Below are 19,838 nucleotides of genomic sequence, written 5' to 3' on the forward strand. Positions count from 1 at the left end.
AACTCAATGGAAATATGACATTTCTGTTTGTTTTACGGGTTAATGAGGAATTGAGGAAGGTCACATCAGATCTGTATTGAGGGATGAGGTTTTAATCTGACAGTATTTTTCGTCTCTTCAGCGGAGCAGAACATCCTTCAGATGTTGAAGACACATGCTTCATGTACTTCATCATTAATAGGCTAAATCTGTTTTGCTTTTAGCAATACACCAACTTTTCCGCCTCAGACAAAATCTCTTTTTGCAATATTTCAAAATTTTCAGCATTTCATTTGTCATCAAGAAAATAAATGAAGGTTGGATGGAAATGCACCTTCCTTTTATGCCAATCTAGTAATACAATTTGGATAGTTCTTGTGAGCAGGTTGAAATGCTAATTACCTAACCAGTAGTTCTTAAAATACTATGCACACATGTGTTGGATGGACAGACCGACCAATGGGCCTCGCCTTCCTTAGAATGTCAATGACAGTTAATCCTTTGACGAAATGCCACAAATGAGACAAATGTCTGTATTTATGTTAATGCTCCCTGGCTGCACTGTTATTTGTGATGCTCACTAGGTGTGATGCTTGTGGTCTTTTTTTTTTTTTTTTTAATGTATATCCATGTCTGTAACAGAGCTGTTTATTTGACTCCATGCAGCAGCTGAAAACTATGATGCCTACACATGCACATACTGGACAGTACTTAAGCTTGGAATAAGTTGTGTAGAGTTGTTTGGTGGAGTCAACTTGAAAAACACATAACCTGGGACCGACAGTGGTATTACTGAGGGTTTTCTGTTGTACTATTTATGTTATGTTCCCAGTGATGGTCCAATAATCAATGTTTCCAGCATAATAATCAATATCATTGTCACTAGGTTGAAGTAGCAGTCATTCTTTTCATTGGTTTACTTTTCATTTTACAAAGAGTCTGAGCCAAATACCTTTCCCACCTGGAGGGAAATACAATAATCCATGGAAACAAAACTAAGTGACACTCATGTTATCCATCACATGCTAATGGAGGTATTTCCAATAAGAGACATTCTATACGAAACATGTAAGCATCTTAGTAGTTTGTTGCTCAGATTGTGGTAGAAATTATCATAGTTGTTTATAGCACAATATAGTACTGTATGACGGGTTCCATTTGAACATTTAAGTGGTCTAGCTTGGGGGAAAAAATCACGTAAGAAACACCTATGAGATTTTCTTTAGTTTTTGAAAAGTACTGCTCCCAAAACTGCAGCTAATGTGTCAATCCTAAACTATGTTTCTAGCTAGGCTGGCGTAGAAGATGGTCAACTGCATACACTACTCATAGAAAGTCCGTGCTAGGATAACAAGCTAATTTCAATGTTCCAGTTTGGGGGAAAAATCCCAGAAGAAAGACTTGTAAGATGTCCTCTGCTTGATGTTTAATACTGTTTCCAAAGAAACAGCTATGTGTCAACACTTTGCAATGTTAGCGGTTACCTAGCATAGAAAAAACAGCAAATGCATCCATATATCTTTCAGCTTTGTCCTCCACCAAGGATCATGCAGTTGTTTTGATAGAGGTCATGGGGTGTTGAAATGGCAGACTTTGTCTTTATGTTTACGGAGTTCAGTGAGGTTCAGTGTGATTTCACATGACTACTGTTCATCCTTGGGGATAATATATCTTGTTATTTTACTTATAAGTATTATGGGCTTCATGTTCAAGAATATTTCCATCACTTTTCCCTAAGACGTCAAAATTCAAGAATGAATTGTGGCAGGTTTGCAGTCTGAGAGTCAGTATCTCGGTTTTAGTGGTTCGTACACTGCCGAAAGGGCCATATTTGAAATAAAACATGGGTGAATGAAGGTGTTTGTTTGTCATTTCATAATGATCAGAAATGGTAAGCCCTCGCAAATCATGTTGTATTCTACATTTCAAAAGCACCATGGCATCAACCACCCCCTTCACTCCAACTAATTGAGTACCTACAGTATGTGAATCAACATGTACTACGTTATGTGTAACTGCAAGCAAATAAAAGAAAGTTGCTCATTATTTGTCTGATTAATTTGTTTTTATTTTTGGTATCTACTAACCATATCAAAAATAATAAGAATTACATTGTTCACAGGTTTTGCAGAGGGAACTTTTATCACTCCAATAAATCAGAAAATACTGTCACCCAAAAATATATTTTTAGCATGTTTTTAGGACTACAATTTTGTATAAATCAGACTATGAATGATATATTTAAAAAATATGAAACTGGAAGGTTTGGTGTATGTAAGTGCTACTGAAGTGGAGATTTCTGGCTCAGAGTCTGAGAAAAATCTGATTTAGAGAAAAACTACCTCTACAGAAATGTATTATAGAGTGACCTACTTTTTGCAAGACACGAGATGAATAGGGTAAAAACTTAATTAACTAATAGATAACACCATGAAACTTCCCCAGTTTTCTGGCAATGTGTATGTTTCAATATGCAAATGAGGCATCATCTAATGCTAATTTTTGGTGAATTTAGGAGAACTCTGCAGACGGATTGACAAAGTAGTAAAATGTATTCCTAGATGTGTATTAGTCTGGGCTGTCTGCCCTTAAGACCTACCACACAACCCTTTTTAAGACAAGTTAAGTATTGTGCTTCAAAAAGTTCATGTTTTTAAAATCATGATTATCTCAGTGTACCTGATATATTAAATGTACTTTTTGCATTTAATTGGTTTGCCACCCATGTATATAGTGAACTGTGCTTCTGCCAAAACACAGTGATTTTAAACAGAGGTTGTCCAGGGGTGCAGAAATGTGAAAGTAGACAGGGATTTAACTCCTATTTGTCATTCTATAAACTACTCCCATCACTTTTTGTATGTACACCCTAATTGCCTTCTCACATCTCACACCTCACTACGAAAGCATGCTTTTCATTATGCCTTTGAGTTTGGCTATTTGGAACAAAGATCCTTTTGCCTTTTGACATTGTGGAAGAGATTACTGCATGAACATTGCTGAATCATTGTTAAAGTAAATCGCCTGTTGAAAAACTCAAAAGGGGCTAAAGTGGACTGACCAGGGCCCACGAATAAACCTTATGCTACAGTCCTCAAACAGCTTTGGAAACATCAGCCCCTGCCCCTATTTACAGAATTAAGACTTTTTATGAATCTGCACTGCCCCTGAGGCCTATAGTTTGACTGCTTATTACATCAAAATGCTGTTTCAGCAGCCATTCCGCAGTAGATCACAATGTTCCTGGTCGAGCCGGTGTTTAATGCCTCACAGTCATGGTGAGCAGCTATTTCTCTGATATACAGCAGTAGTTCACACAGAGCTGCATCGCCATAGACACAGATTGATTTTAGTGACCTTCTGGGGATTTACCTGAGGACTGGACAAATTCAGATTGATATCTCAGAGTGAGATATTTCAATGAGTTTCAAGTCTTAATGGTTTATTTTTTACATGAAACACAATAACACATGTATCATGAGTGGACATTTAAATATCTGTGTGTGGACGTTCATCAAAACCACTGCTGTGATATGTTTCTCTTTGGCCATGTCATCACGGTGGACCTGGAGAGATGGACCTCCTGGCTAAAACCTCCTCTACCTCGGATGGCGTGGCCCCCTAAAACACAATTACAGTCATATTCTCTTTGTGGTATCGTTGATTTGTAATCGTGTTTGCATTAATGAGCTACTTATTTAACTGGCAAACTTGAGCTTAAATTCCAAAAGATAAGTTTCCCCTGAAAGACGCTACAGTAATATAAGCCTGTCTCAAATAAAGGCCTGGTTTCTGCGGAGGTTGAGGTGAATTTCTTTAAGGAATGAAAAAATAAGATACAAATATGAAGACAGAAAGACATTCTGACGCTGTGACATGTTATGTATTACTTACATAGGCAAGCCTGCGTACAGCTTTTGGTGTCGTAAGGAGTCCCTGAACACGGGCTTGGACCTCTTCCCATTCTCTGTGAGAGCTGGACTGAGACCTGAACATCACACCAGTAGGCTTTCATTTCATTTTGGTATTTTGTGATTATATTCTCTATCTATGTAATGAGGTGCTTGATTATACTAAGATTGTCCAGAAAATTACCTGCTTTGCTTGGACTGTTCCCTGTAAGTGCGCCATGGCCCTGAAGGTGTTTCTGAAGAGCTGGAGTCATCCTCTGATATCCCTCCAACCTACCAATGGAAGTAGAGAGGCATTTCTTTTCACCATCACATTAATGCATCTGCTGCTCAGCAAATTATATATATCACTCTCTAAATCTGGTCTCAATTCCAGTTATTAAAGGCTCAATCTGTAATTTTATAAAACTTAAATTTATGATATATGTACACAAATTATTATTACAGATACCTAATTTACATATTTGTGTGTTTCTCATCTATATTCAAATTTAGGCCTGTGTATAAAAACATTTCACAGGTTCCAATTCTGTATTTAGAAGTCCCAGTCAGCCAAGTTCAACGATACATCTTCTTACACCTCTAAAGCTCACTGACTAACATGTTACACCTTGTTTGTTTAATCTGTACACAAACAGAAATGTAAAATCAACTAATTATGATTTAGAGGAAGTTAACCTGCTGGAACTTTTTCTTGGTGAACAACATCTGGGTGGAGCTTCCTGGGGGTCTTGTGCTGCTTCTCCACTGCATGGTACTGCACGGCTCTACTCAACTCAACTTGCTCTTTTTTCGATTTCCATTAGCAAAAGTTTTGGATAGAACATGGTACCTGGTACTTTTGTTGGTATCACCTCGGTCGAGGTTCCAAGCTAGTCGATACAACAAGGTGGAGTTAAATATCGTTCGTTATCTTATTTTATTTTTTCATCCGCTAAAAACTCTGGCGTACACGACGCCGTACAATTAACAGAGTGGAGATGTTCCTCTGTTTGTTAATCGGTGAAAGGATTCAGCAAGTGTGGCGTTAGAGATGATTTCACATCAGTTTCAGCAGAGAATCCCGCCTACACGTTCGATTCGCAGTGGAAACTCCCCCTAAAACTACAAATTGACATTTACCCATCTCAGTTTGAGTACACATTTTTTTTAAATGAGATATTAGTCAATGAACATTAGATGTGCCAGTAGAAATATTTTTGAACTTTGGACAGAGTCAAGCTAGCTGTTTCCACCTGCATCCAGTCTTTATGCTAAGCTAGGCTAACTGCATCATGACTCCAGCTCTGTACTTCATCTGATAAACCCAATAACTTCCTGGCTAAGAAACCAAAGTCAAAATTATATTAATAATATGAATTAATTGTTCCTACCAAACCATTGGAGGAAGATTCCTGTCTGCCAGTTTGAGAATATCTCACTAAAACAATAAACAGATTGGAAAATGTTTTTGAGTCACAACAGATAAGAAGAATAAAACTTGGCTGTGAGTAGGTATGTACTATCAAACTGAGTGCTTGTTAAGGTATAAAAATGAACACTAAACTTTACAAGCTCTGACGGTCAGTTGTTTGGGACTTTAATCCATGTTTAGTAGCATTAAAGCAGCATCATATGTGGGTTTCTACCTTTAGATGAAGACCTGGTCAAAGGTGAAGAGGAGTTGGTAAACACTGCAGAGCTCTGGGGCGAGGCAGATCGACTGGCTCTAGGCCAAGAAGCCCGGGTCTACACGGGAGAGTGAGGACACAGTGAGCAGGTCAAGCTGCTACAGGATGTTCACAACCAAGAGGTCGGACCATTTTATTGTGATAAGAAAATGGGAGATAACTCATATAGTTGATGTTCCGAACAGCAAATATAATATGTTTCCTGAAATGTCAGTGACTAGGTAAGATAATAATTAGCAATGAAGACTGATTTTAGTTTTGGTACTACCAACCAATCCCCAGATGTCCTCTCAGTCCACTGGTTTGAGACTCAACCTATCTGTCAAAACATCAAAATAGGGGGGAAATTGGCACAATAGGACGCTAGAACAAAATCAGAAACTGTATCTTTAACTTTAAAGCGAGGTGATATTACCTTTGAATGAAGAAATAACACAAATGGAAAATGTACTTATAACCAATGAAACGCTCCCTTGTTCAAAACAGCAATACCCCCAGGGGTTTTGCTGTTCTCGTCCTACTATGTCTGACATTACCTGTAGCTTAAGTGGCTGATTTCATTACCAATATAGCATAAAGTGTTCTAAATGATCCGTCCAAGTATTCTGGAAATAAATCAGTTAAGTATGAACGGCCCCAAAAACACAAAATCTGCCCCCAGTTTTGTGACATGCTTGTCGTCAAATAACAGAACCCATGTCAACAGACCATCACCATGGCAACCTTATAGTTCCTTGACAAAATGAGATAAAGTAAAGCTCTACTAACTAACTTTCCCCAGAACATTCAAATACATCTCATGGTCCTTATAAGCAAATCTGCTGGAGATGGCTCAGTTTATTTCACATGACCTAAGTATGTGTCGTCTGTCACTTATTAACAACTGAGCAAACTCCTCTGGTGAAGACAGTGGGGGGTAATTGATCTTGGAAAAGTAAGTTCAGGTCATTTTAGGACATTAAGATCACCAAAAGCATGATCGGAAACCTGGTGAAAAACATTTAAAACTCTCAAACAAATCTGAAGTGTCACGGGGACATATCACTAAAAACTCCCTCCATCAGTGCTTGTTAACATTATATGGGTATACGGAAGGCCTACCAACCCACAAACAGTGACATAAAACAACCCAAACTGTTTTCTGTGGGCTGTTTAGATAATAAAACATGATTCAACCAGACAATATTTTTCTCACAAGCCAATCAGAGCAGACTGGGCATTTTCCGGAGGGGGAGGTTAAAGAGACTAAATCGGAGAATTTCAGACAGAGGATGTCAAAGTTCAAGACAAAGGGCTTATAAATGTCTCAGTAATCTCACGTTACAATTTATGGGTAGGTTACGTAGGTTTCAATGGTTATTGGCACCATGCGTTCCCTACACGGCCACAGAGAGCTGCTTTTGGGTGGGTGACATGGAGGACTGAGTGAGATGTGTTTATACATGTGTTTGGATACATTGACATTAGCAATATGGACCTTTGTTATGTGTATGTTTATGTGGTGGATCTGTTTTATATGACTAGTTAACACATCCTGGAAGTATCCACCGCATGCCCTCAGATTATGTTATCATTATTATATTATGCTTTTGGCAAATTGGAGTCATTTTGTAACTGACTGTCAAACCTTTTAACCAATTTAACTTACATAACATGGTAGAGGATCAGATGATAGTGATATTTGTATTAGATTCACACTCAGTGCTGTAGAAATAACTTCTGCATGGAGTCATAGCTAACTTGGCTCTTCTCTGCCATCTTGTGGCTGGAAATCCCATTTGTAAAAATGAATTGTGAATTTTGGAATGAAGATGTTCTGTTTATGCTCACAGGCTGGGAGGTGATGGCTGTGTCCCAGTTGGCTGGGCCAGGAGATGCTTGGTCCAGGATGAGCCGGGCCAGGCGCCGTGTGTCCCCAGCTCTCAGAGGGGACAGGGACTGGGCTCTGGGAATATATGACGCTGACCTGGAACTGCTGCGTGGAGAGGAGCTCCTGGGTCTGCTGGGGTGTTTCCTGTTCTTCTTCATCACTGTCCTCTGGAAACAGAAGAGAAGATGTCTCAGTGCAGATTCACATCTTTAGAAGGGCTGGGCTTTCTAGTTGCCCATGTTAAACCTTTTGATAGAACCGGAGGTTCTAGGGGACAGCTGGGCCTCAGGTAGAGCTGGTCGTCCTCCAACCAGAAAATAGGCAGTTCGATCCCCGTCTCCATGTCAAAGTGTCCTTGAGAAAAAACACTTAACTCCAAGCAGGTGCAGGTGGCACCTAACATGGTAGCTAATCCATTTAGCTATACAAATGTACCATTGGTCTTACATCTGATTTGAATATTATTTTTTGAGTTGCAATTCAAGTGAGTTTTCCAATCATTCTTTCTGCTGTTTAAAAGAAGATTTGGCAGGGTTTTCTAGGCCTTTGTATTTTCCTGTCTGTTCACAACACAGCTGCCAGGCTTTAAAGAAGGGACCACATCAGAAACGTCCTAGCTTCATCTTTGCGCTGGCTTCCTTTACATTATGGAGTTAAATAAACATCTTTATAACTCACTTTTAAAGCACTGCTCTAATTGGCCCCAGATCATATAACCAATCTCACAGAATTGTAGCCTCATTGTGGTTATAGATCCTTCCAACCAGTGTGTTTGTGTGTGTGTCCAAAAAACAAGGGGAAGTTAGATACTCTAGTTTGACTCAACACAGTTAGCAGGAGCAGCAGCATTGACACACAGTTTATTAAGGCAAAGAAGGACTATAAATGCCGTCACTTGAGTCAAACATCACACTCCTACTTCCCGGAGTCAAAAGTCAGTTAAATATGAACACACAGTCTTAGATTCACTGTGACCTACACTTTCAGGGGATATCATTATAACTGATTCAACTGAGAAAAAGTAAAATAATTCATAGAATGTGGTTAATGTGGTCACCTCAGATATTGTATGATGCAGTTTTTAATTTTAATGCATCAACTACAAAAATGTTGAGCCATATAATACAGTCTTTACCATGGATACATTGGGGTAAATGTTGATCTTTGCATCAGCTGAGCACTCAATGATGGTCGTTTTGGTGGAAAACTCCAACCTTGGAGCGATACCCTGACAAAAAAAAGAGGAGAGGAAATATTTGTACCATAATCACATTTAACTGCAAAGATCACACTCAAGACTGTCTTCATTTTTGAATATGTCCCTGCTACTGTGGCTAAGTAAATGTAATAATATGCAAGTGATGTGTCAATGTGAACAGGCTACACATAGTACCTTTAAGCCACATGCTGGAAATAGACAATATTATTGTACAGGTGTCAGAGGGCTGGACCTACTGGAAAGTGAGGTACTCGGGTCATCAGAACCTCTCGATCCACTCCGGAGGAGGACGGAACCAGTTTGGGCTCTGGGAATAAAAAACGTCGAGCATCTTCTTCAAAGCAGGCCAGAGTGTGAGCTGCTGCAAACACAAATACACGTCTGAAACAGCACGTTACCGGGCTGTATCCTGTTCATTTAATCAATGCTTCCTGATTCTTGCACGTAGACAGGAAAGAGGAGTAGGGATAAAGTTGAAGTATCTGCAGGTATACATGTAGGTATATTTCTAAACAGTGGAACAAAGAATTATGAATGCAAAACAAACAGCCTCACCTGGAGGAATCAGCTGCACCAGTTCAATAGTGACCGTCTCATCTGAAGAGGAAAAGTGTCAATTTGAGATCCTAGTGTCGTGTGAGACTCACAGCACACAGACTAGCAGTCTTATAGCCTAATATTTATACTAATATCATATGTTCTCTACATGAAGCTGAGGCTGGCCTCTTAAGAACCACAGGGAATGATGACAGACAGTTGATTTATAAAGATAGAACTCTCATATTGGATAATTATGAAAAAGAAAGAGAGATACCACATCAGTTGATACAATATTTGCCACAGACAGTTTACAACCCAATATGAATTAACTTACATTCAAGCATTACAGCGATGTCTCCAGGGTCAACTGCATGCCTGAAAATCTAGACACAAACAAAATATTCATGTTTTTTTTAATTATATTCTATAGCTTTCTTATTTTACAAACAGTATTGAATTTTCTATATATACAGGAGTTCTTATTTGTACATACTGTACAGTCATGTCACATGTATTTATGGTATTAAATACAGGTAACTTCATGGAGAATGAGAATATCTAACGTTTCACACTTATCATGTATTACGCTTCAGCTATTTTTCCCATTGAGTATTCACTCCTCTCAGAAGGGAAGATTTACCTTTTCAAAGGTCATCTTCTCATGAAACAGCAGAGGAAAGACGGCAGGGAGACATTCGGACTGACAGTACTGGCCCATGAAGCACAAGCTAAGGTAGATATCATCCTTGGCTGGCAGATGGACTCCAGGACAAGAAACCTGAGAGCAGTGGAGGAACAGAGTATGATTAAATAGGGTTATTAGTCAAATATGTACATTTCCTGAGACATTTTCACTGACTGCTAGGGGTGATCAATATATTACTGAAGGCCACTTCTGATTGAGTTATAGCATTGTGTCTAGTTCAGTGAGACATCAAATATGTCAATGTTACATATTTATTTGTGTATTTATTATATATATATATAAGATATATACATACAGTACCAGTCAAACGTTTGGACACACCTTCTCATTCAATGGTTTTTCTTTATTTCTTTATTTTTTTTTCTACATTGTAGATTAATATTGAAGACATCCAAACTATGAAGGAACACATATGGAATTATGTGGTAAACAAACAAATGCTCAACAAACCAGAATATGTTTTAGATTTTAGATCCTTCAAAGTAGTTGAATGAGAATATATAGGCTATCCAGATATTACATTGATCCACTTGGTGGTTAGTCAGAGAACAGTACAGATTCAAATTACATATATTTGGAGCATTCATTTACATGCCAAAGATTAAAATGTAGGCTGGTGTTTGATGGAGCATTCTGTCCTTCCAGAAGAGCCCAGAGTAACTCGTAACATTCAGAGGACGGGTTAGGAACGGCTGCAGAAAACGACGGCTCTTACCGCTCTGAACTTTAATTCAACCAACACTTTCAGTGCTTTTCGGGACATTGGACGAAGGATTAGCTTCAACCGAATACAGCGTACTCTTCTCCGGTTTTAGCATTGGCGTATCTCGTTACCATGGATACTACAACTTCCGGGGTTCGTTGCTAGAGTGGAACGTTTTTTTTTTTAATACTTGGGAATGTCCTATGTGTGGGTTAAATGTAAATCACATGGAATGATCATCTTCCTGCTATTTTAAATGTTCCAACGTCATCTAGATGGAGTTTCATGATGTGCACACAACTTGTTTTTACACCTTTCCCTTCCATTCTTTGAAATGTTTTAACGTAAATTTGATAAGCCAGGTCTTTGATTATGAACGATTTATAGACATTTGGATTTTTTTCCATTCACGTATTTTATTGTAAATTGTCAGATTTGATTCAGTGTTTTTTTTCTAGTTGTATATATCACCTCTTAAATTATATTGGATTTGTATAAATGTATTCTGTCACAGTTCAATATATTCTGATGGCATATAGCGCAGTATCATGTTGTTTGTTCTCTGTTGTTCTACTTGTATGCAGGGCTAGCTAAGCCCACTCCCTGCACTGTGTATGTATCACATTGTAATTATTAATAAAACATTTTTAAATCATGCACTATAAAAAAATAAAGGCCTTACAATTAAACTCAGGCACCTCTATGCGACAGGGCCTCCAGACCAGGTCATAATGCAGGTGTTGCTTAAAGGAGCAGCGTGTAGGATTCAGTGACATCTAGTGGTGAGGTCGCAGATTGCCATCAACTCAAAACAGCTTTTTCTACTTCACTCTTGACTCATCACATTTGATAAAGTCAGAATTGATGCTACTAATGTCATCCAGTGCATTCTGGTTGGCACTAGGTCTAGCTCATCATCTCTTTTTTTATCTTGTTCACTTTAAGCTTCTAGCATACTGTGCAGGCTGTGTGAATATACTTTCAAAAATCCATAATATTTCAATAATTCCAGGGACGGTGATAACAATGTTCATGTGTTGACTTTATCCTGCTTCAAATCTTTTAAATGAATACATTTAGCACCAGTCTGACCAGCTTAAGCTTTGAGTTGAAAAAAAGGAATAAAAATCTATGAATAAATTATTTTCTGTAATTACAAGTGTATTATCTGCCGAAAGAATCTTGCAAAACTAAAATTTACATTAGCTGTTCAACTCAATTTTCACCCATTACAGGAGGCACAAAGTAAAACTCAATAAATAGGTGGTTAAAAAAAAAAAAAAATTTGAAATAGAAGAAAGAAAAACAGATGCTTTGTCAACAGAAACATCCCTCTTGGGAGCATGGGCTCAGCATCAATGTATCCACACGTTGTGAACTTTGTTTGAAGTTGTCCATTTGAACTACATTTTAGTCTCTTTTCTCAGGCTGGTCTGGTGTGTCGGGGTTAGAGTCTGAATCCTCCTCTTCTTCTTCTTCTTCTTCTTTTCCCTGAACAGTTGTTCCGTCCTGGTCGACGGCCACCGCTCCTTTCCTCTGAGGCAGGACGGTGAAGAAGGCCTCCTGCCAGCTGCCCTTCTCCAGGTAAGCCAGGACAATCTCAAACACTGACGGGGGGAACAAAGCACATTTTTAAAACACAATTCAGGCTGCGGGAGATGGTGAGTCAAAGCACACACAGTCAATGTAATCACTGTTGTGGTGCGTTTGAAGGTGTCTGTGTGTAGATTAGAGGTGTTGCCTCCAGATGCTGCCACCTTCATCCGACAAAGTTTACAGATTGCCTCTTTAACATTATCGGGGTCCCTATTAACATTGGGCTTTAAAACCAAAATATCAACAAATAGGCACTTTTTCCTTCTCCTCTCCGACACCGAATACTCCGCCATCGTCTTCTCATTCATCTCTTCTTACTCTCGTCACACGAGAAATGAAATCTGATGCCTGCTACTCTGTGCTGCAAAGAACTTTATGGTTTATAATCGTAGCGTCCGTCATCTGATTGAGTAACACCGCTTAGCGACGCGTTACACCGCGTAACACCAACCATCGCTGCAAGACTTTAACTAATTAGTGTTAGCTCTGTGCAACTTAATCCCAGGCTGACTTTTTATGTCTTCGGCTGACTCATATGTCAAGAAGAATCCTGTAAAAGGGTGCACTTGATGGCTATATACATGAAGACTACTCAATGATGTACAACAGACTGAAGCTAAAGCGAACAGGTCCCAGGTGATGAGTACGCATCCTGACCACAATTATCATCATGTAGACAAATCCGAAGTGTTAAGACCTGCCGTGACTAGCCGTGGTTGCTAAGCTATTATTGGACACTAACCCCACAAGTTAAACTGCTCAATGACCACATGTGCAGTAGCTTAAAACTACTGATACTCCTTCTCACCATGGTTGACCGTTAGAACCTTCCGACTGTTCATCTTGACAAAGTTGCTCAGAGGCAGCTGAGCGTGATCGATCCCCAGCTCCTTCGCCCTCTCAAACGTGATGCCCTGCAAACAAAACCCAGACAGGAAACCGACCAGCTCCAATCAGCAAGCAGGAACTATAACAAGCAGGGCATTGCAGCCGTGATGCCAGACAGACCTTGTGGTGGTTGTGGTCCACCAGGCCTCCTATCACATAGGCCTTTTTGTGGTCCAGCTCTTCCAGCATGTTGGGGGAGTCTGATGTCAGGTAGACCAGCTCCTCCTGCGGAACAACTTCACTGTAGTGCTCCGTTTTAATGGTGATGTCCTGCACACAATAACGACGGCATGCACATTTACACACAGTTATGCAAAACTGGTGAACAAGGTGAACAATGACAGTAAACACAAGAAACACAAGTGCAGATAGATAGATAGATAGATAGATAGATAGATAGATAGATAGATAGATAGATAGATAGATAGATAGATAGATAGATAGATAGATAGATTGATTGATTCTGCCAGGAGGAAAAGGACTCGTGCTTTTGCGACTTGCCCCAAACAAAAACTAGACTGCAGAGAGTTGCTTGGTTGTGAAAACAAACAAAACAATCGGTGCTTACCTTCCAGTTGACCCATCCTTTGTCCTTCTCATCCATGCTCTGTTTCAGCTGGCCCCCCAGGCTGGTCAGATAAAACTGGGGAGGTGAGAGGAGTGGTTATACATCAGACATGTTTGTCTCTACCGTTTCATGTCAGTCAGTAGCAACTAACCTGCACTGGATGCAAGGCTCGTCTGTTCTCAGCATAGCACCGCTGGACCTGTCTGTGAAGCTTCCGGACATCCTGAAGACACGACCAGATAACCAGTCAGGAGAGACGTTACCTCAGTTCATTTCATAATAAACACATGGTGGGTGATGGTCCACTTTTTCTACCTTGATAAGCATGAGGTTGTCGAAGCTGCAGTCAACCACCAGCCTCAGCGAGCTAGGCGTCACCTCTCTGCGTAGACGCTTCCTGGCGTTCTGGGCCTCTCCTCCCTCCTCGTCCTCCTGATGATGATGATGATGCCTCTGCAACCGACGCTGCTGCTTCCTCTCCTTGCGTTTCAGCCTGCAGCAGATGGAACAGGACATTTACTGATATGACACCACGTATAAAATACTTGTTAGTTGTAGCATATCAATCCATTGTTTGATCGTTCCATTGGATTGGTCGACAGAAAATGAAAACATACACTGAGAAGATGAGTATTCATATCCCTCCCTGTATTCATTATTTGTATGCAGTGTGATGGGCAAATCAAACACTGGGTCACAAAAAAAGGCAACAGCCAGTTGCAATTAATGTTAAAACAGTAATAAATAAAGTGTTTTATACCATCTGGATAAACTGCTGGTTTGTTTAAAAGTGACTGGTCATCTTGTGCTCCTGTTACTACCCTGTTCATCCTGTTCTGGTCTATTTTTGTGTGACATTTTAGATTTTCCCAGATCTTACAATACTATCATAACTGAAATGACGGATGGCTGGAGCTACAAAAATGAAGCATCAATTGTAATAAACCCAATGCCTTCATAACTGCTGATTCTGATTGTAAGTCCTGATAAAAGCGTTTTAGCTGTAATGTAATGAAAGACTGTTTTTCCATACATTTGTTTTGTTAGAATAGGGCAGCACTAAAGACACATTAGGTTAATAAAGTAAGGCAAGTGAAGGTCCTGCATGGATCTGAGATGTTTTCTTTTTTTTACCAGAGCAAGAGAGGAAGGATGAATAAATCCCAAATTAAAAACAAACCTCTGCACTGACAATGCAATCATTTTTGAACGCAGTTAAAACGAGCTCACTTACTTCCGTCGTTCCCTATCTTCTTCCCACTTCTGCTGCCTCAGAAGCTTCTTCCTTTGCTTTTTGGACACAGTTCTGTTTTCTCCGTTAGCGCTCTCTGTCTTCTGACTGCTCTCATCGTCTCCATCATCTTTGTCCTGTCGGGCTGAAGCTTCACTTTTCCCGCTGTCCTCCGCCATCTGTTAAGAGCAGCGATAACCAACGTCTGCCGGCCAACGTTGCTGTGTCAACTAGCTATTGATGTTATTAACGCGTCAGCTGCTCTTTGCAGAAAACGAACCGACAGCATTTAAAGCAAAGTCCTTCTTTATAGTTTCACTAAGAAAAGAAACACAGAATCACGTGTGCCCTTATGTGCAACCACAGCCAGCAGGACAAACAGAAACTACACTACACAACTGTTCAATGTATTAGTCGGACAGTTCCACATGTAAGTTATGGCGGTGCCATATGACGTCATTTAAGCGCGCCAGATGCATTCAAATGCTATCGAAACAAAATGATATACAATCAAAATCATAGCCCGACATTGTTTATTTTTTCTGTCTTTTTGTTCCTATCGGTCAGATCCAAAGATCTTTTATTACATGATGTTTGTACATTAAAATGTGTTCCAAAAATCCTATTCAGCTCCTATTTGTACATCTATGGGATGATTATTACACACACACACACACACACACACACACACACACACACACACACACACACACACACACACACACACACACACACACACACACACACACACACACAAACAGAGAGAAGCAGCCCTCACACTGGATAAAAGACGACATGATAAGAAAGCATGCACAGACAAGCTATGTCAACAGCTCTCATGTCATTGTGTGGAAATATGTTAAAATTCATGTAAGCCACGTTATTTTCTAAACTAAAATAATAGCCACCTCCCATTTATTAACATCGTATTAATATACTTACTTGGGGAAAAAAATGTATTTGAATGAATGGCATACAAACAAAATTCTGAATTCTCAAGTAAGAGATAAAACGAGGACAAGTGAAGGCAGCATCAGCTGGAGAGGCCAGAAGATGGTTTGACTTCCTCACCTTGATCCAGTGGCCTCAGTCTGGCCCATGGTCTGGCCCCTTGAACTGCAGAAGAATAAAGTTTATAATCTACAGAATTTATAGTAAACTTCTCAGTGTGGACTGTTTATGTGATTTAGTATGTAAATATCACATCCTGAATATGATCAAAACTGGGATAAGCCTCATAACCGGGATAAGCAATGCAAATATACTCAATAAAACTTTTTTGACAGAAAACATCTTTCAGTTGGGTGTTGTATTCAACTGCTCCAACAACAGAATGCCCTGGAAAGAAAAAGTAGAGTATAACATGCATTATAAAGAAACAAAGGTTGATTATCCTGTAAACAATTTGATTTGGCTGCAAAGCATTTACTCATATGAGGATTTTATAGACCTCTTGTCTCTAAAGCATTTAAAAGTGTATTGTATATGTATATCACATAATCACACATCAATCAACAAGTGAAAACACAAACAAGGGATCTGCAAAAGGGTTTCATGTTTATTACATTTTCACACATTTAACATCAGCATCTGATGAAACATCCTTTGCATATTCGTGACACAGTTTAGAAACAACATTGTACATTTGAAAAACTCATCAAAATTACAAATTTAAATGAAGACTTCAATTGAGCATTTCTTTCAAGTTGAATATGAGTTCAATGTCCAAGAGACATTATGTAATAGCAGGATCTGAATAACAGGCAATCATGAGCTGAGTATGTGTTGGATCTGTTATTGTTTTTGGATTGATTATTATTATTTCGTCTGTATGTATTTATTTTATTTCGAACACTTTAGGTCTCCATACAAGTTTCATTGTTTAATTTCTACATCTAAACCCACCATTCCCTGCTGTGCGTTCACCATTTAGTACCAAATTCCCCACATTCAAAAAGTCATAAAACGTTCCAACTTTTTCTTAACTTTCTTTTGCCTTCACATTACGTACAGTCCGTACGTTTCAAAGCACCACCCTGTTTGAGTGTCCTTGTCCAAGGCTTTGAATTGGGGATGCATCAGAACATCCGTTCTTCCTTGAGACCTGTGATAAAAGGTATTTGCACTTGTGCAGAACTTTATTTCTCTATACAACACACTGTACTTTTCCTCTGTTGCTCATAAGGAAAACAAATCTCTTCTTTAATGCACATAAAAAACTGCTGCAATATGACTTGCAAAATGTTGCAAAACCCCCAAAACAAAGCAATGAAAGATTTGTCTGAATGAATGCTAACGCCACCAGTGTGACCCGTTGAAGAGGCCAGGGAGTTTATTGACAAACCTTTTCAAGTATATTATGGTCTAGCAACCATTCTAACACAAAAATATCCAAAAGGTCCATTCACCAGAATTAGAAAGCAACATCTCCCTTATCTCTGGTGCATCTTGTCATACAGATAGGGTTGGTTTGGTTCTGGGTGTTGAGATATATCTCTTAGATTGCTGCATTCAGTATTGAAAATGAGGCCACACAGAACCAAGTGAATGGATTGATAAACAGTACAAACAGAGTGCTAAACTAGCACATAGTTTAGGGGAAATCGCAAAGTTCAAGTTCATCTGATATTCAGAATAAAAGTAAGGAATTATCAGTTGTTATAGGCACCTAAAATAAGATATATCTACCAATAAGAGCAAATTAGATTTTGTTTGTAATTTGGGGAATTTACCCTTTCATTTAGACTTTTTCCAATCAGACTGTACAATATGTTACTAACACAGTTACCATAAGTTGAAAGATTGCAGTTGGGGCAGCGATGGAGCAACATTTACATCAAAACATTGATCACGATTTAACATTTTCTATATTAAATATTTAAACAGCTCAGAAAGCAGCAAACGTTTTTATTCAAACTTAAACACCAACACAACCTTTATGATCCATTAATTTCAATATTATACAATATCTTTCACTTCTTTATAAGACTTCAAACACAAATCACTATGATCTTCTCACAAATGAGCTGGTATTCTTTTATAACAACACCATTATTGTTATTGCAGTTATTATTAAAGAATACTTGACGTTGGGTTCCACTAGGTTTTCTAGTGTCCTAGCATAAAGACAATAAAGTAGCAAAAAGTTAATTCAAAAGGAAAGGATGGACTGGCCAGCAGATCCACAGTCTGAACCATTTTCAGTACAAAAAAGTAAGTCAGTGTCAAAACACTAAATTACTAAACAGTGATACACATAGAAATACATGTCAAACAGGGCTGAAAGTACATGACTGCAGGTCAAAAAATAATTGAACATTCTGATATAAGCAGGACAAGTGCATACTGTCTATTATTGTATAGGTTCAACACACACATTGAATCAAACTGATTAGGTTGAGGAATTCAGCATAGTAGTACTGACACTGCATACAATCCAACACACAAGAAATGGTAAGAAAATGTAAGCTGGTATTTATATTGTGTTTAATAAAGTCATCATAGATGTTGTGTTGTATACACAAAAAAACTACATAATCTGACCGATTTCCAGATTCAAGACCGAATTAGTTTTTAGTTTAGAATTAGTTTAGATGACATTCTGTACAGCAGTTAATGCAATACAGGCCTACTAATTGAGTCTTTCAATTTTTTAACAACGTGGTGTTATAAAACAAGAAAAACATAGTTCATACACATCTTGTACAAGTTAGAAAAGGATCAGGAACAGGATGAAAATAAGCAATCTTTTAAAAGGGGCCTGATCCATCACCTCCAGCCAATAATAAAAGTAGCACAACGAAGAGACCAAAAGCCAGAGCAGCCCAGCATCCAGTCAGAGCTCACCCCTGTGTGGAACCAAGAAAACAGAACAGACACTTAGTTTGTATTACTGTGTTTTATTTTTATATATATATCATTTTGTGGGTGAAGTATTCCTTTAAGACATGTACAATTGTTTGAAGCTCCACATGTTTAACAAATACATAAAGCTGGACATCATAAGCATAGCAGCACCGACATAGTAACACAGACTAACTTAGGGATAATGCGCCCTGAGGGAGCATGAAAATGTAGAATAAAAGAGGTCCCAGAAATGACCTTTAACGAACTCCAAAGGGAAGAGGTGCACAACCATATACTCTATCACAGATGGAAACAAAGAACTCATAATTCGATATTTAAGAACGCCAATCACGTGTTATTTCAGTTATCCCAACCGACTTCTTTGGAGGATCTTACAGAATATTATGATGTATGGTTTCAAACGCAGTGCTTAAATCCAGAACTAAGATCCAGCTTTTCACTACAATTGGATTGCAATTAGATGCCATTTGTTACAAGGACAAAAAATTTGAAACCAGACTGCAACCTTTCAAATATATGGTTCTTTGACAATTTCCCTAAACTGCTTGCAGCTCAATTTTTCTGACAGTTTAGAAAAGAGCACATCATCAGACCTATTAGAACTACAGAAATAATTGGAGATGTGGACAGTCCTCAACAGCAGATTGGAACCAGGCTACTATAGTAAAGTTAATGTTACTAGTTCCTAGAGTAAGGTCTGTATTTAGATTATATTTTTATCCTGTACACTTTGCTTGATGTTCCTTTTCTAAAAAAATATTGGCATGCCATACAACTAAAAGGACACAATAACATTGGGTCAACCAAATAAAAACAAATAAAAAGAAAACCAAAACCACCAAAATGTCATGTCTGTTGACTAAAGATATATTAGCCGTAATCCTAATTGCCAATAGGTGCTAGTGCTAATGCTAAGGTCAAAAGGCTAACCTGCTCACAATTACAAGTCAGGTATACCATTTACTATGTTCACCATCTTCGTATGTTAGCATGATAACTTTTGCTACTTAGCACTAAACATAAAGTTGAGCTGAGGCTATGGGAATGTCATTAGTTCTGCAGGTATTTGGTCATAAAACAAAGTATTAGA

The 19,838-nt window shown here is 38.7% G+C and overlaps 2 protein-coding genes across 2 annotated transcripts; both read right to left on the reverse strand.

Moving 5' to 3' along the window:
• Nucleotides 1-3,534: 3,534 nt before the first annotated feature.
• On the reverse strand, nt 3,535-10,666 carry spata6l (spermatogenesis associated 6-like). The gene is made up of 12 exons (XM_054600992.1): nt 10,611-10,666; nt 9,830-9,967; nt 9,524-9,572; nt 9,205-9,246; nt 8,886-9,010; nt 8,566-8,658; nt 7,391-7,597; nt 5,519-5,618; nt 5,264-5,310; nt 4,075-4,163; nt 3,874-3,967; nt 3,535-3,600 (listed from the first exon to the last, which is right to left on the reverse strand). The coding sequence occupies exons 1-12, from the start codon at nt 10,656-10,658 to the stop codon at nt 3,535-3,537; spliced, it is 1,098 nt and encodes a 365-aa protein (XP_054456967.1). The 5' UTR covers nt 10,659-10,666.
• Nucleotides 10,667-11,006: 340 nt separating this feature from the next.
• Nucleotides 11,007-15,300, reverse strand: trmt10a (tRNA methyltransferase 10A). Its single transcript, XM_054600993.1, has 7 exons — nt 14,885-15,300; nt 13,966-14,143; nt 13,802-13,873; nt 13,651-13,725; nt 13,203-13,352; nt 13,003-13,108; nt 11,007-12,205 (listed from the first exon to the last, which is right to left on the reverse strand). Exons 1-7 carry the CDS (start codon nt 15,058-15,060, stop codon nt 12,009-12,011), a joined length of 954 nt encoding a protein of 317 aa, XP_054456968.1. The 5' UTR covers nt 15,061-15,300; the 3' UTR covers nt 11,007-12,008.
• Between the last annotated feature and the right edge of the window lie 4,538 nt (nt 15,301-19,838).

Source organism: Anoplopoma fimbria, chromosome 7 (assembly GCF_027596085.1).
Source record: "Anoplopoma fimbria isolate UVic2021 breed Golden Eagle Sablefish chromosome 7, Afim_UVic_2022, whole genome shotgun sequence".
Taxonomy (NCBI): Eukaryota; Metazoa; Chordata; class Actinopteri; order Perciformes; family Anoplopomatidae; genus Anoplopoma; species Anoplopoma fimbria.